Below are 23,909 nucleotides of genomic sequence, written 5' to 3'. Positions count from 1 at the left end.
GTGTGGTTGTGAGGTTAACGAAGTCGTTTCTCAATATCTAAAGCAGACATGTTGTAGCCTACTCTGCATTTAAGCAATGGCTGTTATAGTAGCCTATTCTCTTTGCCCTTCGTGTTGCCAATGGAAAATATTGCTACAGGTCATCATGAATAACAATGGCTTTGAATATACATTCTAGCTGAACAGCAGAACCACTTAGGCTTTCACACACTACACATGTGGTGAGGTTTAATACATTTTTTTAGATTGGCAACCTTGCATTTATTAGTGTTGTTCTGTAAGTCTTCAGCATATTGTTCGCCTATCCTCCTACATGGCTTACACAATCTGAAATGAAAAGCTTTTGCAAAAGCTAAACCTCAGTCTCTTATTTCTGCATATTTCTTCTGTTCTTCTCATATTTAAGATTTCCTTTCCTAGTGTTGAAACTTACAATGGAATGAAAAGTCAGAATGCATACGGTGGCTTCTATTAGATGGGCTGAATAAATTAAATACAGTGATTGAAAAGCTGATTGAAAGGGGAGAGCATGCTAATGAAATTGGCACAAGGGATTTAATGGTGCTCACAACCCATATAATAATGCATCAAGTTTTGATCTCAGTATACAGTATTAGTGGATTAGTTGCAATAGCACGCAGGGCACTTAGGACATGCAGGAGAACCCCTGCACTAGGATACGCTTCTATGAGGCAGTGGGCACGTGCCTGAGACTACTGAATAAGTCATGCTACTCCAACAAGGAAACAGCAAAGTTCTCCACCCAGGTTAACCATGAATTCCATTTGCCACCATTGCCTGCTGACACACAACGCCCGATGAAATATTAATCGTACTGTGTGCTTTAAGGAGATGCAACTGAAATCTTCATCCATGCAAGACAGAGATATGTTGGAACAGCATCCCATAGAGTGGAAAATTGAAGCATTGTTGGGTGCACGTGCGATTTTTCTTTCTCCTGTAGTACGTCTTTGTTGAATTATTCTTTCTCCAGAGAGGACCTCTGTTAACAGCAAGAGCACATTTCTGTAGTTTACTTCCTTAGTTTCTTGCTCTCATCATGCCCTTACAAGATATCTGAAGAAAATGTGTTTGTTTATGTGCTTGCTATGAATTTTCTGACAAATCTGTGCACTGTAATTACTAAATATGATTTGCTGGCTGGGGATGCTGTACCCTGGAAGCTGATTAGGCCTAATACAATCAGAGACTTTTTCGCTCTCTAAAAGCAGTAGCTGTTGACAAGGACCCAACTCACTAATGATAATCACCAGTCTCACGTTTAGAGACATAGTGGTACTGTAGCTATATATTTCATTTGCAAAATTAAGTACTTGTCGGTTTGGTTTGGAAATTGCTCCATTTTTCCATTGTAGTGTTCTAAATATCCACACTAGTTTTGTTTAACCATCTTTAGCCTGCATTCATGAGCCAGTGTGGCGCGATCCAGCAAGGTTTCTGTTCCAAGCTGGCACCAAAATCGCCTTCCTTCAAATAATCATTGCATCTACAGTGCTGACTATTGTAACCTGATAGGAGAATGTCCATAAAGACTGTACCATAGACAAAGTTGTCATATGTCTTTTCAAAATAGACTGTAGTCTCAGTGAGACGTGTACTTCTCACAGTATACATATTCTGTAGCTGGAAACAATTTTGTAGACCTTTTGAAACCTTTGTTTGAAACCTTTGATTTTTTTATTATACAAAACTGGAGGACAGCAGCATGCACAGTGGGCAAGTGTGCAAATAGAAAAGAGCAGCAGCCATCTCTTCAAAAGTTTTGTTCCCATTCAAAGATGCACACAACCCCCTTTTATGCAGCAAGCTCTCCCTGCAGGCGTGTAGCGTGCACTGGCACTGGCAGCCTGAAAGAGCATGCCTTATTTATCGACTTTTCTGTAGTCGGGCTCATCTTTCAGTGTGCCGTTCTCGAAAAGACAGCGGTGCCAACAGCCGCTGCCATATTTTATTGTGGGCCCGGTGGCGATGAAGCTGTAAGATTTAGGGTTCTGGTCGGCGAGCTGGCCCTGCTCTCTGAATGAAGGGGATTCAGCCAGTCAGGCGGCTGCTGTTGTTCACTAGCGGACTCAGGTGGGCTGCTGTCATTCAGATATGCCTTATGAATGTGCGTCATGAAGGGACCTAATTTAGAGATGTGCCATGGCTGTTCGCTCCTCGTGGTAAAGTGATAAAAACAAATGACTGCTATATTTCACAGTATTTATTATTAGTTATGTCTCATTCCTCTTCTGCAAGAGATTTTAATCAACAGATAACCAGGTGCTGTTCGGTGTTGGCTCACTCACAAACAGGAAATGAAACGTGCTGTAACCTTCAACTTGTGACTCCCCTGATTGATTTGAAGAGGGTTTTTCCATTTTAACCTCGTCCGGCCGAATAATTAGAGAGCTCCACATTCCGTGAAGGAAATTGATTGTCTTCCATGTGAGGGACCCCTTACGGAATTTTTGTGGGTGTTTTAATTAAGGGAGTTAGTGGAGTTTGTGGTATCCTCATAGCTGCTCAAGCTAAACTTTAACTATGGTGTGAGGACAAACTCAGTGCAGTAGAGTTCATTGAGTTCACTGTGAAACCAGCATGACCCGTATCAGTTACAGAGATTCACCGCAAGACAGTTCCCTGTGTAGTAGAGCCACTGGCAGAGAAGTCTTTTGATTTTCCATCACCACGTTTCTAGATCAAGAGATGCGACTGCGAGGTGTTTTTGAAGTTTAGATAAGACCTAGATTTAAATTCTTATCTAAAAGATTTGTCATATGAATATAAAAGAGCATTAGCATGGCTGGTATAATCAGTGTTGAAAAAGACGGAGTCGTCGGGACTGAGATGTGGTGAAGTGTGAATTCCTCACTCGGCTGTCTGGACTCAGATATGGGTTTGAGTCACCATCTCACACTCCGCCGTGTATAACCTGGAGCCAATTTGACTTGACTGTAGACATGTCTGATTTTTTGTTTGTTTGGCTACTAAACTAATGTTGCCTGCCGACCGTCAAAGTGGCATTAAGAGGATATTCATCTTCAGCGGCCGGGCGCTTACGGGCCTTTCCTGACAGCATCCGAGGCTCTGCCATTCCTCACTCACACACTCACTTCGACATTATGTTGAACAATGTGCATTTGGTCCCCCTGGCTGTCGCGGGGCCTTTCACTGGCATCATTCAGAAAAACCCTGCATGCCGTTTATCACTCTCCCTCCAGTGGAAAGGTTTCTAAGTGATTGCATTAGGGCTGGATCCAAACGCAGGCAACATGGAGATGGTGTGCTTGACAAAGACAGCAGTCTGATCCCCTTCACCTGCCTTTGGGTTCAGGGTGAAGTGCTAGTGCTCCTACTGCCCCAGTGGGGGTACAGTGGCTACAGCGATGTCAGGGCCTGGACCTGGTTCTGTATGTGGGATGTGGTTGCTAGCGCTGCTCTCTGCCCGCTGGGACCAACAGGGCCAACTGCCCACGGCCCCCCGGCTGGCCTCGTCACCCTCCACGTTAGGTGAGCGAGAGGAGATGAGGCGTGGAGGGCAGCTGTGCAGAAAAAGAGATCGAGAGATACGAGCATCAATGGGGAGGCCGGCGCCACGCGCATAAATCATGGAGTACCTGCGAACAAACATGTATTTAAACTGATGTCCCACTGGTAATCGTGTACACATTCCGCATGTGTGCTGACGCATGAATAGTGTGTGTGTGTGTGTGTGTGTGTGTGTGTGTGTGTGTGTGTGTGTGTGTGTGTGTGTGTGTGTGTGTGTGTGTGTGTGTGTGTGTGTGTGTGCGTGTGTCAGAGAGCCCATCCCTCAGGTGTGTGTCCAGAGGGGAGTGTATTAGCGGGGATTATGACTAATGAGAGAAAAGGGGTGGAGGGTCAGCTGCACCTCTACCTTAGGACCGGCCCGAGGAGACACAGGATCAGCACTTTGCAGGATCTGTCAACAGGGGACAAACCGCCAGCACACCGAGTTCAGCAGACACCCACGGGACACTTTATTTATCATAAAAAACAGCCTGTCCAACACCGAGGTCGCCGAGTTTAAAACAAGGGGAAAGGGAAATGTGAACAATAATATCCATTAAGACCGCAAGCTTTAGGATTTGCTGGCTTTGTGGCTTGCGGGGATTAGACTATGGAGTGAGACGCGGGCCAAGCCAGTGAAAGGAAGAGCAGATCAGGCCTTGTGTCTGTGTTGTGCTCTCATGCGTCGCTTCTCTCTCTCTCTTTCTTTCTCTCTTTCTCTCTCTTTCTCTCTCTCTCTCTCTCTTTTCTTTAACACAAATGAGTCATGACTCTAAGCATCTGCACTTATGCCTGTGTCTGTTTTTATATGTGCACCCACGCGTGGAGTTGCCATGTGTGTGCTCTGTAACTACATTACAGTACCTGTGAAAGGCTGTACCTCATGTTTTATTAATGAAATGTACAGCTGTATTTTTATCTGGTGTATACAATGTTGTACACTGCGACTGTCCCTGAAGTTGCCATGGAGCCTGTGTGTGTGTGTGTGTGTGTGTGTGTGTGTGTGTGTGTGTGTGTGTGTGTGTGTCTCCACTCTCCAGTGGGTTGGTGGATCGCTGAGCGCCCAGCACTCCCACCACGGCTGTGAACAACTCTCCAAAGAAGGGAGGCTTGAAAACAGCCTCCTTGACAGCCCTCTCAGGTGGGAGTTGGTGTGGTGGGAGCAGGGTTAGCGCGAGGAGGAGGAGGAGGAGGAGGAGGTGGAGGAGGTGGAGGTGGCGGTAATTGGTGTGCCATGTTGCCGAGGTCTGTGGGGAGTCTGAAACTGCATGCGTTGCACTCGGAACGCAACTGCAGTAAACAGGGTGGTCAGCCATTTGTGGCAGTGCTGGTAGCTGCCACAACCACTAGAGAGAGAGAAGCATGAAGCGCACACTGGGAGATTTACTGCACGGTTGATTGGCTAGAAAATGCATCATTAGGTGAAATGCTTGTGCCCGTCTTATTCTTCAATAAATTCAGATTTGGTGTTTGCAGACTCTAATTAAACTGATATCAGTCCATCTGTGCATAACTTCTATATAAAGTTCACTTACACCATCTGTGGTGGGAGAGTGTGAAATGAAGGAATGAGACTCTAGGACACATTTGTCTCTGTGGTCTAAACGTCAAGCTGAGTTTGTGTCTCTCATCACTGCTGATAGTTTTTGCAAACCAGATTATGTTTAGCTTTATGTTCAGGTTTATTGCCTCCTTGTGTACTGTGCTTTTCCACAGTGAGCAATAAACGGAAAATATTATCGTCTATGTTCTGCAAATATTATGACAAGACCGCATGACCCAAAGTTCACAATAGTTGACAGTTTATTCAATGTTGCCCAAGATGATAACAAGGAAGTCATTATGTTCCGCCTTTATGGACGTGACTACTTCCCTTTGCTCATCATGGGCACACTGAATTTGATTATGTCCGGATATACTGAGTGCGTCTGCTCATCAGCAGGTAATTAGTTGAGATTTAACACAGTACTCCTCAACAAACAATGCTGAGTTAAGCAACAGTGTGTCATCATTTAGTGTCTGTGCCTCTGTGCTTCAGTTGGTCTTCTTGGTGTCTTGTCTCCTGCGAGGGAGAGAGGGATGGAGGGAGGGAGAGAGGGATGGAGGGATGCTTGTTTTTCTACTTCTGGAGAGCTCCCTGTGCCAGAATGTCTGGAGCCATATCACCAAATCAGCCTGCATGATTAATTAATGAGTGGTGCATGGAGTTATGGGGGTGTAAGTGTCGACTAATAGCACTATTTAATATTGAATTAGGCTCCTCGGAGGAGTTCCTCGTTGTTCTTTCTTGCATTGTTTCCCGCATGTGTGGCAGATGGAAATGTTCAAGGTTTCCCAGATTTGCAGCGTGCCGATTTAATTCAACAAGACAAGTTGTTCATGGTGATGCCCAGTGTGGCGCTTGGTGTCGGCCTTGCTGCCCTGGTGGCAGCGGTGCCATTGATTTACATTGCAACAGTCAACAGACTCCACTTGAAAGCGAGAAGCACAGTGCTCTCTGGCGTGCCATTCGATATTAACCTCAGGTGAGGCCCTTGTACGGCAAGGCCAGACAAGGATTAAGTTAAACGCTGTCAAGTCTGTTTGGATCAGGATACCCTTTCAGGGTGTGGATTGCATGTTAAAATGACTATGTTTGGTTCCAAGTAACTAGAGGTAACCCTGTAAGCTGTTGTTTCTGTCCTAGAACAGAGGGACCAAGGATTACATACAGACAAAAAAAGTGTGGCTAGGAATGGTATGAGTATTGTTTTGGAGAGGTGTGATGCCATGATTAGATAAATGTAAAATATATAATTTATTGTGTTACTGTTTTTTGTATGGCCTTTCAAAGCTGGACTGATGCTGACATTCAGAACAATCACAAAAGTATCACTGTATTCTTACTCATCTTACTGATTCTCTCTCTCCCCCCTCTCTCTCTCTCTCTCTCTCTCTCTCTCTCTCTCTCTCTCTCACACACACACACACACACACACACACACACACACACACACACACACACACACACACACACACAGGAAAAAGATAAATAATCCATTCCATTATCAGTGTCCCCTAAGGGTATGGATTTGGAGCCAGCGCAGTTGGTAATTGCAGTTTTTGTCAGAATGAATGTAACAATGCAAATAAACTATCGTAGTTAGCAGGCAGGGGTCTTGTTAAACTTTGATTTAATGTCATTAATTCCCCATTAATGTCATTAAATCATGTACTGCATTATACAGCCCAACTGCGTTATATAGTCAGCTGTTCAGTGTGTGTGAAAAGTGAACAGCAAACATCATTCATGGGTACAGTCTCTGTGAAAGCAGTTCATTTGTCACTTTTCAGGTAACTCAACTGGTAAGGTAACAAATGACCCTAGCAGTATTTGATTAATTAAATTAGCCCTCACAAAAAATTTTTTTCCTTAGTTCTAAGGAAAGCGCTAAAGGACATTTCTGCCATCTTTCTCTCAAAAGCCTGTGCCATGGCAACACGTTGACCACGTTGTGCTTGAGTGGCATGCTGTCACCGGAGCCTTTGTAGCAGGACTCTGCAGCATGTCAGATATCGCCAACACAGACGAGACAGTGCTGGGATGTTCCGTATAAGATTCTGTCATCCGTAAAACAAATAAGCCCATCTTGTCCTCAGGGAGTGAATGTGTGAGTCTCATGAATTGCACAGCATCTCCAGAGGTTCAGTAATCCCAATACTCAGACCAGTGTGAGGTTGAGCCAAGTCCCATGTGGACTGTTCTAGATTTTCAACTGATAAACACTGATACTGAAAAGAGCTACACTGTAGATATTATTGTCATTTCCACAAGTCAATTCCACTGTCCAGTGACATAACTGGACATCAGTGGCTACTAGTTCAAGTTAGAGATTACACATCCCAAATAGGAACAGACTGTCATCTCTCTTCATATGATTCTAGTGGTGTGGTCTTCAATCAGTCCAGATTCCATAGAATTGTTGGTCCTTAACATGAGGAAGAGGGGGCCAGAGCTTCCGTAGAGTATTGCCAGGGAGTTTCAAACTGAGCTTGATTGTCAGCTGAGGGTATTTATACCCAGACAGTTTCACATAGAGGTCTTACCACCTTGTTAGCTCAGTGATATAGCATTACCCACTGAGATAATGTAGCTAATTTATCTGAGACTTCAAAGGTAGTCCTCCTAATGCTAATTGGAAGCGTTTCGGGAGCGATAACTGTGAGTAGCACTCACTCCTCTTTCTTTCTTTTCTCTTCTCTTTTTCAGTGGCACGCATACCATCACCCTCTGAAACACACACACACACACACACACACACACACACTCACTTCCTCTCTCTTCTTGCCTGTCCTTCTGTCTGTATTACTTTCCCCTCCCGACATGTGGTCGATATGTTTTATTAGGCTTAATTTAACAGTGTGACTCCTCTACACATCCACTTTCTCATATTCATTTGGGCACATAATATCGTTCCCGGCCTCTCGTGTTTGTTCATTACTTTGCTGTCTCACCATTTCAAAGTGGTGAATTACAATCTTATTACTGAGCCACGGCAACCAATCAATAGACTGCGCCAGTTAACTGGCTGTGGGGACGTAATCTCATGTATCACAGTTTATTAAGCAGAAAAGATGATATTTTCAGACGTGTTGACCCTGTGGCGACAGTACATTTAACAGCAGCTCGCAGTGGTTGCTTGCCACTTGTAGATAAAGGAGTAAACGAAGGACAGTATAGCCAAAGTGCTTGTGCAGGTCTGGAAAAGTATGGAATTAATACTTTTTATTTCAGACATGGAGAAGATGTGGACGTTTTGCTCATTGCAATGCATACACAAAACTCAAAAAGCTCAATATCAAAGCTGAAATCACAGCAAAAATAATGCATTTATTTTTTAAAATTACAACAAGTTGCATCATTAAAAACAGATGATCAGTTTGGGGAAGAACTTGAAAAAGTTTGGTGGATTTTTTCTTTTGGAAAAGGCCAAAAATCTTGTTTAAGTGAGAGAGGGTTTTAGTAAGGCCTGTTACATAGGGGTTGCTGTTTGTATGCTCAACATTATTGACTGGGTTTGGAGGGTACAGAACCTTATTCAAGGCAGCTCAGTCAACGTTCTTCCTGTCTCTCTTTCTCTTTTTCACACCTTAGTCTTTCACTCACACCTTTCGTACACGCTGCTGTGTTGCATTCAGCAGAGCTCCAGGCTCCTGAAAAATCGCAGTCTGCATTTCCTCAGCAGGCAGCCGGAGATTCCTCTTTGAATCTGGGACAAGCCTAAAAATACAAGTGTGGCTGTCTGCTGGAGAGAACAGCAAGTCTAGCAGCAAAACATCACACCACCTTGGCTTAGTTTACACTTGCTGCCTCACCCACACTCCATTGAGACATTTCTCAATCAGATGAAAAATAAGAAATAAGGGCCAAAAAAACCCTCAACAGTCATGACCAAGTTACGAGAATATCAACATGATGCACCTTCAGACTCTTGAGTTTGCAGTTTGAGTTGTTCACTTGCTGGTATTTTTGGGAAGGATTTCAGCTTTTTCAGCCAGAGCAGTGGGTGTCTTTGGTTAGTGAAATGGCTCTGTCCTGTCTTGTGTGTTGCCATGGCTAAGACATTTGAATGATTGGCTCAGTACTCAGCAGGTACAGGTAATGCGAATGCGCCACGCCAGCTGTACACAAGTGGTAAAGGGGAGCGTTAGGGAACAGCCAGGCACAGGAGGGCAGACTGTTGCAGTAGAGAGGATACATGAATGATCATTTAAAGGGATATTCCGCCATTTGTGGAAATACGCTCATTTTCCACCTTCCCTCGAGCAAAACAATCGATATTTACCTTGTTCCCGTTCATCCAGCCATTCTGTGAGTCTGGCGATACAACTTTTAGCTTCAGCCTAGCATAGATCATTGAATCGGATTAGACCATTAGCTTCTCGCCTGCTAGCTTCATGTTTAAAAGTGACTAATATTTCTGGTAATTTTCCCATTTAAAACGTGTGTCCTCTCAAGTTAGAAAGTGCAATAAGACCAACTGAAAATGAACCCTGCCGTTTTTCTAGGCTGATTTGACATGGAACTACATTCTCATCTGGCGTAATAATCAAGGCAACTTGCAGCTACTGGCACTACTACTGCTTGATGTCTATGGGGACTATTTTCAGATGCTGCGTACGATATCACTGCGCCTATGGTACGTTTGCAAGTTGCCTTGATTATTACGCCAGATGAGAGTGTAGTTCCATGTCAAATCAGCCTAGAAAAACGCCAGGTTTCATTTTCAGTTGGTCTTATTGCACTTTCTAATTTGAGAGGAGACACGTTTTAAATGGGAAAATTATCAGAAATCTTAGTCACTTTTAAACATGAAGCTAGCAGGCGAGAAGCTAATGGTCTAATCCGATTCAGTGATCTATGCTAGGCTGAAGCTAAAAGTTGTATTGCCAGACTCACAGAATGGCTGGATGAACGGGAACAAGGTAAATATCGATTGTTTTGCTCGAGGGGAGGTGGAAAATGAGCGTATTTCCAAAAATGGCGGAATATCCCTTTAACTTGAAAGGGCACAGGAAATGCATGAAATAGGCCAGTTTTGTATATACTTGGTTTTTTTTGCTAGAGCACAACCTCTTTGAGTATAAGGATGATCTGTCTTTTTTATTATTATTATTATTCTGTGACCTTCAAATTATTTGTTGTTTCAAACCATTGCTAACAAAATGACAATTAGCCTGAAGCAGCAGTGTAGCAGCAGTAGCAGTGTACGGCTGCTAGAGAGTGGGGAGAATATCAGGCGCTTTCATGCTCCACCACCCACTCACAGATGTTCCATTGATCTGAGCTAAAGTAAAACATTAGGTCCTCTATGTGTACACTGATTCAACTGTGGCATTGCACATCACTAACAAAATGGCTGTCGGGGAGCCAGAAAACCTTTGCATGTTATGCAGTATACAGCACAGAATAATCTGTGTTTGAAAACCTTGGAACTTTGCTGGTTTTGCCTTTGGTCTATATTATTTAAAGGTGGCTGTGAGTATTTTATGTATGCATGTCAGTAAGATTTTGATGTTTTTCTTTAGCATTTTTTCAAAGGGCCTCCAAGCCACACCTAAAATTCACATCTAAGCCACAGCACAGAATGATCCACTGTTTTCAGGCAACTCTCTTTAAGTTATAGTGGGAATGGCATTCTCAATCAGTTAATACACTTACTTGTACTTAAATCCCAGACTATTTTAAGTTAATTCAATTGACCTTAGCCTGCAGACAGAGGTCAAGTGAAGACACAGCAAAATCCCCCAAAATATACTGGCGTGGAGGCTCTGTGCAGTGCTTGCAAATGTGTGGTAAAGGTCTTTTATTAAAATACCAAAGGGCTTATGTTTCCCTAAGACCTTAACACTTTTGCTTAATACACCATAGCCATAAAGACAAACTTGTGTAATTGAGTTTATTGGGTAAGACTATCTTTATGAGAATAATGAGGTGGTTGGGTAGCTTCTATTAGTTTGATTTTGAACCGCAGTACCAGCCCACTAGGTTGCTTTCCATCTCTGCTTCTTGTGTTGGGAGGCCACCCAGATTGCTCTCAGTTCATCATTAGGGGACAGAGGGTGGTTAGCTTTACTCTCTCCAATACATAATGGAAATATCAGTGCTAATTAATGGGTGTCCATTTCAGATGTTACTTGCCGTCACTATTCCATCTGATGAACACTTGAACTTGAAAGCTGAGAGCAGTTTAAAACCTAATCCTGCATCAGTGGCCTGGACAAGAAAGTGTTCTGCAAAAGCTAATTCTGCTGTCCTTTGCTCAACCATACTATTACTATGTTTATATTTAATGCAGTGTTTGTGGGTTTGAAAGCAAATGAATATTGTGGGAGATTTTATGAATTGACAGCGCTCGCTGAATCTCCATACCCCAGCGTGTATATCACCCGACTATAAAGCTGTTTGGCGTAGATCATGGATCATGGTGGCTTGTGAGCAGCAGGGTGGATGGCTTACCAGCTGTTTGCATTCTGCATGGATATTGGCCTGCTTGGCCTCTTAGGTGGCTAGGACAGATGTCTGATTAGAGAACACAATTTCATGCCTTATTAAATAGACTATATGAGCATCTGAATCAGATGTTCATTTGTTTGCCCAGCGATATGGTTTGAATATTGTGATCAATTTGCATTAAATTCTGCTTCAGCAAAGATGGTCATCGATGGAGGGACAGCAGCATTACAGTACTCTCTCTCTCTCGTATGCTCTGAAAGTTAATGAGCTAACTGACCTCAAACTGAAATGTATGCTCCAGCAGTAGGACGGTTTCAACGTTTTAATTTCTGTCATCCATCAAATGTTTTCTGGTGTCTTATGTGTGTCTTTTGGTGTAATGTCCCTGTGCCTTTTGGATATCTTTGGTGCAGTTTTGCCTGTTACTATGTCAGCATTTTTTTTTCTGTCTGTCCTCGTTTAATGTCCTAGGTGTGTACCATTAAAACATGCATTGTTCTTCCAGGTGGCGAACGTAATTGTGGAGTACATGAACTCATCTGCATCCGAAAAGGTAAGCAGGTCATAGATGGACCCCAATATCTGAAATGGCTGCCATCTCACTTGTTCCTATCTGTGGCCAGTAACTTGTCACCTTCAGACATCAACTACACTCACAGCATAGTACTCTCTCAGATATATTCATCTTGCATACGGGGTCACCACCAGGTCATGTCCTCTGCTAGACCTCACTCTCTGTTTCTCTAAGTCATGTGGAAATGTGTCCGTCTCCGTCGTTTTTATGTGTTATTTGTTTTTTCACCCTGTTTAGTGTGGACATCTTGGATAATGACTGCGGATACCAGAATACTCATCTTTTTCAAAAGTAATTACACTAGGCGAGAATGTTGTTAATGATGTAGAGATTTAGATTCAATGGCACTGCAAGCATCACATGCACTTGAAAATGTCAGACAAAAATGTAAGCAATATTTCGTGTTGCCACAATGCACATTGATAAACAAAACTGGTTTTAACATTCTCCTCTAGAATAAGTTCTAGTTCCAACAAAATAGACAAGCAGTACAACTTGATTTTGAACCGTATTGTGTCTTTTCTGTTGAGGAGTTTAGTTAACTGTATTAACTATACTATACTATGCTATACTTTACTAAAAGTATAGTTTAGGATCTGAGATGAAATCAGTATGATGATACTGGATTTGAAAATCAGCTTTCCAAGTTTTTCCGTGTATAGCTGTTAAGGCTGAGAAAACAGTGTGTTCTTAAGGGGCCTCAGTTCTTGTGTAGACTTGTTTTTTTCTGGTAGGAACAAGCCAAATCTAGGAAGCTAAGACAAATAGAGAGAAATACAGGGCTTGATGTCCTAACCCCTATGTGCAGCATTAGTCCAGTGATGAATTGCCAGTGTTCTCCCTTCAGCCGCCCTTCTTCCTCCTAGACCTCCACACAGACCTAAGTCTTCCATGAGCTGATTAACTGAGCAAAGGGAGATCATTTCCTCCCGAGGCCCCGTTTAACTAGTGTCAGACACACTGACCTAAGCTGACAAGAGACTTCCAGTGACAGCAAACAGCTGGAAATGTCTACTATCAGCCTCACTCTGCCAGACAGACGTTGTGTGTCCTGTTTGTTGCTGTTGACATTTTCAGCTCCGGAAATGGTGTCACACTAATTGTACTCAATAATTGGCCCCATTTTAATCTAACTTGATACACCCTGATGTATGTCATAATACATTTTAACGACAGTCTTTTTTTAGAAGACAATTTGATGCTATAAGAATTTTCCATGACAAGCGCATAAAGGCTCTCCTCCCCTACCACCGTTTAGGAGTCTTAAATGGTGATTTCAGGTGATATCCTCCTCCTACTTTTGTACTTCAGGTTGCATAAAATTCCTCAGTTAAGGATATTAAATTCTTACTTGAATCAATAATACTTTAGAAGCCCCGAACTGTCAGCAAATCCGGTGTCCATCTGGCTTTTTACTTGTTGATGTTGTGTCTGGCTTGTGAGAGCAAAGCAGCTTTCACATGATTCCAGACTAATGGTGGCATTTGGCTTTTATCTGCCACTTACTCCTGCCTGGTAATAATATCAATTAAAGCCCACATTGTCATGTTCATGCACAGGTTGTCTGCTGCTCTCTGGCTCTTCGTGGAAATTAGTCACTTTTTACTCCGCGAACTGCCGGAGGCTGCTGCCGCCGACGAACTGTGTTCTCCCATTAGTGTTGCTCTGAGTTCCGTGGTCTGCAAAGTTGGGGTGATTTGGAGCAGGTTTTTGGACAGAGGTTTTGAGCTCATCTGCTGGGGGCGCCGGTTTCGATCGCGATGTGCTTTTGGTCCGGCGGAGCGGCTTTGCCGCCAGGGTTTGGTGGTGCCGGTGGGAGGCGTGGGACCCTGAGAGGGCTTATGCTGCGTCTCCGTGTGGGTGTCTGCGCTGGTGTGCAATTTGGAAATGGCCAGAGCTTTTTGATGTGCATGTTACCATGCCAACCGAAACAGGCCGAGATAAGAGGGAGGGCAGGAGGCAATCATAATCATTCAGAATCATTTTATGCATCTGCACCAAGGCACCTGTGGTTTGGTGAAAAATAGAGAAAGACATTTTAGTACAGTACATACAATACTGCTATTTGTGATGGACTGTATATGTTATGTTTAGCTGTATGCGTTTTATATGGCTGGTTCTATGATTTCAGATCCTCCAGAGGTAAAAATGATACTGGCACTAACTTGTAATACTACAGTTACAAATTCAGCCCTGTTTCAATGTCACTCCAGAATAGTTAAAACGTAAGTATCAGGCTCAAGAACAGGTTCTAAAACAATGTACACAACCGGAACATTATATCACTACGATATGCAAGGCAGCATTAAGATGTACACAGCAAGCTAACATGGAGAGAATGTAGCATAAATCTCATGTTGGTTGTAAGATCACCCAAATCTATCAAAGCTAAAAGTAACTTTTTACTGCTGTGCTAGAAAATACTGTATGCTAGGCCATGTTTTAGGGCATAGCCCTCAGCCATCAATCTGCACACCCTCAAGTTCCCTGCGGGCAGAGCGACTTTGGGAACCCTTTTTCCGTACTTTCCCCTCAGTCTACCCCTAACTCCTCCTGTACCTGGCCTGCTTGAGAAACTAGCCCTGTTGCAGGGCACAGCTGTTTCTCACTTTTCCGGCTGATCTTCCTCGTCCCAGATTGCGTTCTGGCCGGGGTGAGCGAGTGTGAGTCTGATGACCTGGATTCATCCGCTGCAGTACATTTAGGCCTGCGCTACTGCGCATCAGCTGCCGGAGCCCTCCCTGCACCCCGAGCTGAGCCCCTACACAAGTCCCAGAGGCACACTGCAGGGCCCCAGCCACGCGTTTGGGATGCAGGGAAAGAAGTGCTAAAAGTTCCCTTATTGGTCGAGCTGTAGTCTGTAGAGACTATAAGACAATAGCTGATTTTATTAGGTGATGTTTATGCATACTGTAAGTAAGGTATTGTGGTATATTGAAATAAAAATCCTGATTATGAGAAAACAAAAAAATAGCACATCATTTTATAGGCAGAATTCAAACTTCATTCTCTATTACTGTACTTCTCAACATCTGCTGTTTACACACTCTCCCGAACATTAAGGGAAGTGTGAATTTTATCTGGTAAAATGCTGACTTCATGTCTGACCAGTCCATCATGTCCACACGCCCATTTGTTCTCCCCAAGCCATTATAGATACCTGTCTGTACATTATGACCATCTTAACGCCATAGGTCTGGTGTATTCATCTGAAACCCTGCTGTCAAAAATGATAGAAAGTGATGTGAGGCCCCTTTGTTGGATCAATAAGATCCATCCCCTACTGAAAGCTTTGATGTATGGCATTCTTTGTTTTTATCCTTGTGAGATATTTAGCTTGTTAAGGAGGTTGCTGTCTGGCAGAAAATGCAATTTATCTCGGCAAAGTCAATGTTTGGCCAACTGAGTGCATCCACTGTCATTATATCTCCAATCTGAGCAATTGTTCTTTGTTGTTATTGATGATGACACAGTTACGGTTGACAAATGTCTCTCAGAATGCAATGCCTGTATAGAGGTCTAGGATGCGCCCAGTGAAGTGTGTATGCTGGTTTCAGCGACCCATGTTCACACTGTTGAATGAATAGTAAAATCCACAGCCACCGCTAACCGTGTAATTATGAGCCTGTTGCTTCAGTCTCAGACAGAAGAGCATGGCTGCGCTATTAATTAAAACTGCTCCATTTCCTAAAAATAACGATATAGTCCAGAGATCAACAAGGGCAGTAGGTATGTGTGTCTGGCTCTAACAAAGCCAGTGTCTGGTGGCATTTCTACCACTCTGTCTAGTGTCTACCTCATTACCTTTTCATCCATCCAAATAAAAGAAACCTCTACCAATTATTGAATTACATGAAAAACGCAGACACAAACAGCCTCTTTGGAAGAGAGTGATGTGCAAAAGAGAATGAGAAATGGGCAGGGTGTAAGAGGGGACAGCTAAACAGATGGTGCACTAGGAATGCATTACCGTCACATTGATCACATCTTCTTTGCAAATGCCCGCGAGTAAATCAATTACAGGGCCTCAAAATAGCCGGGCAGCTGAGGAGGGGCCCTGTGATATAATTGGGCTTGTTGTTTATTTGTTTGTTTATGTTTATGCTCCTTTTGTCATCGCTGAGATCAAAGAGGAGCTGTTGTGGCCTGTCAGGTGTCTGTACTCTGTAGACATAACAACCAGCTGAAGGGGGGAGGCTCCTGTTGGAGCTGTGACTTTGGCCAAACTGGCCCTAACGGGAGCTCCATTACAGACATGAAAGTTTAATTACATGTGAAATCTACACGCTGCTGCAGCAGATCTCTTAACTGAACACTCATTCCATTGTGGTCGCTCCGTGACCACAAGCCGTTTGTGGAAAGGGCTCAACTTTACAGCCCTGAGTGGCACGCTGAGGAGTTTAATGCCCCTGATAGCCTATAACATGTCCTGGGCCAGTGGGATGTTCTGCCCTGGGCACTGCTATAATTCAGATGACATGTTTTATAGGTGATGATTCATTGGTTAGAGGTTTTAATGAATACGTTTTCATAGATAAAAGTTGATGGGATGGGATATGAGATTTACAGCTATAGCAAGATAGCATGATACCATAGTTTGGTTCAGATAGCAAAAATAGTGTTACTACAAGTCAGAGCTGTCGAACACCTACATAGCCAAGCCACAGGGCAACAGAGGTGTTGGCATTACATAACATGTGTAGCATTTGTAGGTGTTACTGGTGAGCAAGCTACAGACTGGATTTAGTCTGTAAGAAAGCTTGACCACAAACAGTGCATTATCATTTGTCACAGAAATGTCATTTGTATGCATTTTGGTATTGTTATAGTTGTTGCATCTATGTCATTTACAGTATAATTCAGTTTCGCCGAGATTGCATTATTATTTTCCAACAGCCTTCAACAGTTCAGTGACGCTTGCATTCTCAAATGTTCAGTTTGTGTGTTATGTGTGTGTGTGTGTGTGTGTGTGTGTGTGTGTGAGAGAGAGAAAGAAAGCATTAGTAAGTGGTGTGTGTGTGTGTGTTTGTGTGTGTGTGTGTGTGTGTGTGTGTGTGTGTGTGTGTGTGTACTGTGTGTGTGTGTGTGTGTGTGTGTGTGTGTGTGTGTATTCATATGTATTCATCTTGGTTTGACATGTAAAATAAGTCCAATGCGGCATAATGGCCCTAAGATAGAAGCTAAACTCTGAGATCAGAGCAGACCCTTGTGTGCCTCTGTGTGCTTATGCTCAGCTTAGTGCTCTAAATAAAGTGTGCTTGACCTTTGTGTCACTTCCAGATGAGATTAGAAAGTAAACAGTGGCTTCCTCTATCAGGATCAATGTCTTACATGCCACAAGCACTACCACTATTTGTATGCATGGATGTGTGCATATGCATATGTGTGTATGTGTGTGTGTGTGTGTGTGTGTGTGGTGGAGGGGTTCACAGAGAGAGATGAAGATGTGCATTCTTAACAGCCCAGCTTGTAGAGTGGTAATAGAGTTTTCATTTTGCTTGCCGGGTGAAGGTATCTGTGAAGGTTCTTTTTTTTCCCCCTCCATGGTGCAGTGGAACCCTGAGCTCACCCCATGTTTAATTAAGAGGCTGAGAGCTGCAGCTGTTTTAGGATGCGGCGCATTTGGAGTTCGCTCCTCTCACGCATCCTCATCTCCTCATGGGGCGCCGCGCACCACAACGCAGGGTGTGCAGCCTTTAAATGTCAGCCGTCATTAGACGGACTCCGAGGACATGGAGGAGATGTGCCATGCCACGTCTCAGTTAAAAATATCTACCGCGAGGACAGACACTTGGAATGCTTCAGAGCAGACAAGACATGGCTTTTGAAACTCAGTGCTCTGTTCTGTGTTGCTACCTTCCATAGTGGTGAAGCGTTTCATCTTTTTGAAGGCTACGATTACTTCAAAGGAAGAGGAGCGTATTATTAACCGAGTCTTGTTGGAGCATTGTTGTATTTAATTAAAATGGCTTACCTCAGAGAGGTAATAATACTAATTTGTCTGTATTTTCTGGGTCGTGTTGGAGGATATTTCCTGTCAGCTGACATAGGGAGGAGCACTGGCGTTTGCCAAATTGATTTATCCATTCACTGATATCTCTGCTTGGGTAGACAAGATCCTGTTTAATAAACACAGCCATGGCAGAAGTCACTGTGCTGCCAAAATCTGATAGGCCTACTTAATCTACATTATTGATGGCACGCAAAAGCCTGTTTTTTTTTTCTGCTTAGCTTTTTAATTTTGTTCTAAAAGGACCATGTGCATTCTGCAGTCTTTGTTTAGGCTACAATCTCTCTGGGAGCTTAGTGGGCACCACTGGGGACGACCACGTCATAATTGCTTTTCAAGGTATCATTAGCTAAAAGACTTCAATAGATGCAGCATGAAGTTGTCAGGCTACCAGAGTGATGGAAGAATGAAGTTGGAGACCGTAGAGAAGCTGGAGACATGAGAATTCAGAATAATAGACATTCAAGTGAATAATGAGTAACTTAAATTCCCAGACCTCAAGCAAGCAATATTGCTTTATATTATGGGGGACTGACCTGGAACAGCTTATTAGGCTAGCTAGGCACAAGACCTATTGACAAGTGGCTCAGTAAAATAATGCTGCTTCTTTACCACCGGTATCTTTATGATCCCACGCAGGCCATGTATAACCTACATTAAACTTGTGTTGGTGAGTGTTTCATATCTCATAAGGGATGACATGGGTAAAATGTGTCTGCAGGAATAAATGTTACGGTACAGAGACTACGCACAGCCATCTATGCATAAACTTTGGTAGGTTTATGCATATGCGCATAAAAGTTATCTTAGTTCATTGTGTCTGTGACTTTAGAAAGTATACTGTAACTTCAGTAAAGCGTTGTGCTTCATTCAGCATGTAATCTAGTCCCTCTTATGCTCTTTGACCAGCAATTAATCTCTCTTGCCTACCTTGCTGCCTTCATCATTTCTGTTTTCAGAAGACAAATGTATGTCCATGACCTTGAACTCTTATTTTAGTGATTTAGCTCATCCTTGTTAGCTGGTTGCCAACAATCTCTGCATGTGCGCTTTCATTCACTCTCTCTCCAGCATGCCCAGCTGTGTGTAGTTCTACTGCATAACGTTTCACAAATAAATGAGTTAGTTTGACCTAATGTCATGCTGCTAATATGCTACAGTGCAGTGAAGAGTCTGGAAATAATGATTGGCCAACTTGGAGTGACACAGAGGAATTCTCTGTCGCTCCTTGTAGCCTGATGGTAGGATACAGTGCGTATGGACGTACACCTGTAGGCACTGCAGATGTGAGAAAGGAGGGCTTTCTGCTCCTGTTTATGTAAAAGTTTGCATAGCTCAATAAGGATTACTGCATGGATACACTACATCAACCAAAAGCGCACATTTGGTAAATTAGCGGGTAGGATCGCTGGGAGAGTTTCATTTTCTCTTAAATGAATTTGCGGTTTGAGTTGCTGTTGGGTTGATTTAAATATCGGGCATAAAGTGCAGGCCTCTTGTGACCGGACCCGTGCACTCCTGATGGGCATGGTCATACTGTATGCCAAACACTAGGTCTGCTGTGGATCCTGCTCTTATTGAGTTTGTTACTGTAGTAAATTGAAATAAGAATAAAATGTGCATCTTGTCAGTGAGATCTCATTGTCCCTCCACCAGATTAGTCTGTCATCTTTCAGTATTGAGAGTTATGGAGCTCTCTCTTGTGTTCCTTTTATGGTCCTAGGATTCATTTAGAACACTTTTATGGTGCCATTGCTGCAGACCACAGGCTTTTGTCTTGTTATAAAGGACACATTTGATGTATTTAATTAAGTGCTGCAGCCTTTAGAATATAATTATCACATTAGTAATAGTCCTAGAGGGAAGGCGTCAGCCCTTCATCAACATTAACATTAATTTTCTGTTCAAAAGTATTATGACTTTCAATACCTGCACAACTGTAGGCCTTTCAGGTTAATAAAAAGGGATCTCGGCATCATGTCAAGAGTCTCATCAAAAGACCACAATGGAGATTGTGGAGACATAAAATGTAGTTTGCAGCACCTTATGGATATGGTTATTGTTATTTAGCAGACACCTTTGTCCAAAGCGACATACAAATATGTAACAATACAAATTAATTTAACAACAATTACAAAAAAGGGAGAATAGCAATATTATCAATAAACAATACAATTTCAAGCCTAATGAGAAATAAACAATGAATATGTAGGAGAATAGCAATTAAACAATTGAAGACCAAACATACCGCAGCATTCTGAATCAATTGTAATGGTCTTAATACACAAGTAGGTAGACTAGCTAACAGCGAATTACAATAGTCCAACTTGGAGATAACCATGGCCTGTACAAGAAGCTGTGTGGAATCTTGTGTCTGATCTTCCTAATGTTGTAAAGGGTATACCGACATGATTTTGCAGTTGATGCTACAGGTTTAGAGAAATTAAGTCGGTCATCAATATGACACCCAAGTTACGCACAGGGTATTGTAGTAGGTTAATAAGATGGCAATGAATCATCCTCCTATCTTTTTTATTAAAATTTGAATGATCATATTCTTATATATAGTAAAGCACTTTGTATGAAAGATTAAATAAATAAACTGGTCAAATGGATATGAGGATAAGTAGTCAAAAGAGTCAAGAGAGACAATACAAAGATTCCATTGAATGATGCATTGAACTGCTAACAATAGTCTGATGTCAAACCATTCCGTTAGGATCACAAAGGTGGCTAGGCAACTTCATGATGCCATAGAACACTGCACAGGCTAAACTGGAATTTTTGTTCACTTTTGCTTGAGTTTGTGTAGAAGTTGGCTGCTTTCAGATTTGTTATTCAAACAGTGATTTCTAGTGATCTTATTTCAATGAAGTTTTGCTGGTTTTTAGCCTGCTGCCTGGCAACACGGCAGAATGAAGACAAAAAAATTAAGAGACACGTAAAAAAATACGGACTGGTGGAATTGAAAAGAGAGTTGGAGTCTTTTGGAGTCAACATTGATGAGCACATGGATGACACTAAAAAGAAAAACAAAAAGAGGACCAAAAAGACACTACAAAAGCTCCTTATAAAGGAGCTAAAGAAGAAAATTGAGCACGGCAAGAATGGACTGGACAAGAGGACTTTCGAGGATGAGCTCCCAGAACATGTCCTGTCAGCTTTGGATGAACTGGAGACTTTGAAAAGTAACACTGAAGATGACGTGGATGAAATGAAAAGGAAATACAAAAGGAAGTCAGAACTTCAAAGTTTCCTAATAAATGAGGCAAAGGAGGTCCAGACTTCCAAAGCCGAAGTGGACAGCTATGAAAAGGAAAGCACTACGCCCATGGATAGCACTGAAGCCCTAAATGTCCTGGATGATCTGGACACATTCCTGGACAAAGAGTTGGAAGTGGACTTGACTCTGGGTGAGTAGACTACATCAGCACACATAAGGTGTAAGGAGTAGTCTTGCATCACCAACACCTGACTTAAGCAATAAGTGGGCTATGCAAAAAGTGAGCTCACATTTAAAACATCAAGATGGTTCAACAGTTTATTTTAATGAACTGCTCCCCCAATTTGTTAAGCTTCATAAGGACGAATGGAGAGAGAGAGAAAGACACAGTGTTGAGGCCAGAGGCTGGAGACAGGAAGGAGGAGGCAGAACGAGAGGCCTGTTTCTGGACTGCCACACAAAGCCACAAAAGGAGCAGCAAATGGCTGACAAGAACCATCAAAACAAATAAAACCCAAACCAGAAGCCAGATTTCTGGTTGGTTTGGTTCTGGGGGAACTTAACTATTTCTCCTTGATTCATTTCTCAAATATAATCCTGAAATCCAATGACTCATAGGACCAGTAAGGACTAGATGGGAACGTATGATCCCCCTATATTTTTATTTGTTTCATAAACTGTACATAATCTGTTCAGATTCAAGTTCAGTATGCCAAAAATGTTGTTATAGTCAAGTCAAGTCAAGTAATTGTATTTATATAGCGCATTTAACTTGCACAGAGTACAACGCAAAGCGCTTCACAAATACATAGACAGTGCTGAACGGAGTGGCGTAGTCGCCAGCGTACCCGTGGCAACAATGAACAAACAAATTTACAAAATAACAAGACACAAGATGAAAGATGCCGGACGGATCGGCGTAATCGCCTGTATACCCGTGACACCAAGACATACAAAGACAGACACCAAACAAAAATTAACAAATAATAAAATAGCAGATTAACAAAAACCAAAAGGCAAAGTTGGCATGACACCACAGACATACAAGACAGACAAATAAACGTATAAAAGTTATATTACTGAATATCACCTTAACCAAATTCAACCGCTAGAATGGAACCTTAGAACCCTAGAACCTTAACACTGATGAGGACATATATGAAAGTAAAAAGAAAAACAAGAAGAAGACCAAAAAGTACTACAAAAGAACTACAAATAAATACTCCTAATAAATAAATTTAAGTATAATTCTGCAACACTTCAGCTACCGTGCAGAGACTACTGTACATCTAGGACTAGCATGTGCACCAAGTGTAAAATTAATGAAGTATCAAACAAGTCTTGTGTTCCAGTCATAGACTGTATGAAATAGATTCCAGTACAATGAGTAATAGTGTGTCCAGAGATTTGTTTTATGTATTCAGTAAGTGGCTGCCAAAAATGGGAAACGTTTGAAAAGTGTCCTGTATGTGATATATTTTTTATGAAATCATGTTAATTGTTGTATAAGAATCACTTTTGATAGTTCAATCAGTAGTAGGAATCATGCCATCATGAGGAGCTTCACTGTCATCACTTTTAATGTTTAATAGAGCTCTTAAGAAATTAATTATACTTGCACCTTTTATCTTTTACTATCTGGCACACAAGCATCGTATCTCTGGATCAATCATTATGATGTGTGCTGCAGACATCTGATTCAGAGAGATAGGCCTTTGAAAGATGTAATCATGACTCATGAAAGCATTTCAAAGACATCAGTGAATTAGTCCTCATCCCTTTTCTCCACACAAACCTTTTGAGTCTGATTTGATAATAATTCTGCTTAATTCTCAATGCCATGCATACCGCCATATCAGGTTCTAAAGGCTCCTACTGTGAAGTTGATCAGTTATATCTCACCCATAGTTTGTGTGTGTGTGTGTGTGTGTGTGTGTGTGTGTGTGTGTGTGTTTGTGTGTGTGTGTGTGTGTGTGTGTGTGTGTGTGTGTCTGTGTGTCTGTGCTGTGTGGTATGTGTCTGTGTCTTGTCTCTGTGTGTGTGTGTGTGTGTGTGTGTGTGTGTGTGTGTGTGTGTGTGTGTGTGTATTATGTGTGATGTGTGTGTTTGTGTGTGCAATCTGTTGCTGACAGCTGACACTGATTTGCAGAAGGAGCTGGTGTGATGGCCATTACACTAAGGGTCAAGCAGCAGGCGTACACAGTATTTCCATCACACGCTTGTGTAACGAGGCCAGACGGTGCGCATTTCACACCCCCTGTCCATCTATCACACTCGAAGACACAAGAGTCGAGACATTTCTCAACTTTCACATCAAATTAGCTCCACATTTTTATTAGAGGAAGAACTCTGAATTTTACCATACAAATATGTGGTACTACCAGTACATATAGGCATAATAAGTAATCTTAGAAATGTCATACTCACACACTGTAGTACAACAGACAACAGTGGAGACAACACCAACCTGTTATCGCTCTACGCAAGCAAAAGAAGCGGAGCTCCTGAAGGCCGTAATGAGTAGCCGCACCTGCGTGCCTCTGGGTCTTGTCTGTCCTGGCGCAGAGGGGCCTCC

General features: G+C 42.5%; 1 protein-coding gene across 3 annotated transcripts in view; it reads left to right on the top strand.

The window, feature by feature from the left end:
* The first annotated feature begins 2,023 nt into the window (after positions 1-2,023).
* Positions 2,024-23,909, top strand: part of syt14a (synaptotagmin XIVa) — a 49,323-nt gene continuing 27,437 nt past the window's right edge. Inside the window, exons 1-2 of one of the 3 annotated variants that reach the window (XM_062522947.1) lie at positions 2,024-2,094; positions 12,033-12,080. Coding sequence is in view for 2 of the 3 variants with exons in the window: in XM_062522945.1 (XP_062378929.1) it covers positions 5,437-5,473; positions 12,033-12,080 (85 nt within the window). In the remaining variant the exon portion in view is untranslated. Of the gene's footprint in view, positions 2,095-5,418; positions 5,474-12,032; positions 12,081-12,346; positions 12,393-23,909 lie in introns of those variants that run through there. The other 2 variants (XM_062522945.1, XM_062522946.1) reach the window with 2 other exon arrangements.

The sequence above is a fragment of the Sardina pilchardus genome, chromosome 20 (genome assembly GCF_963854185.1).
Source record: "Sardina pilchardus chromosome 20, fSarPil1.1, whole genome shotgun sequence".
Classification (NCBI taxonomy): Eukaryota; Metazoa; Chordata; class Actinopteri; order Clupeiformes; family Clupeidae; genus Sardina; species Sardina pilchardus.
Note: the sequence above shows the minus strand (reverse complement) of the source record. Positions and strands in the feature narration are given on the sequence as shown.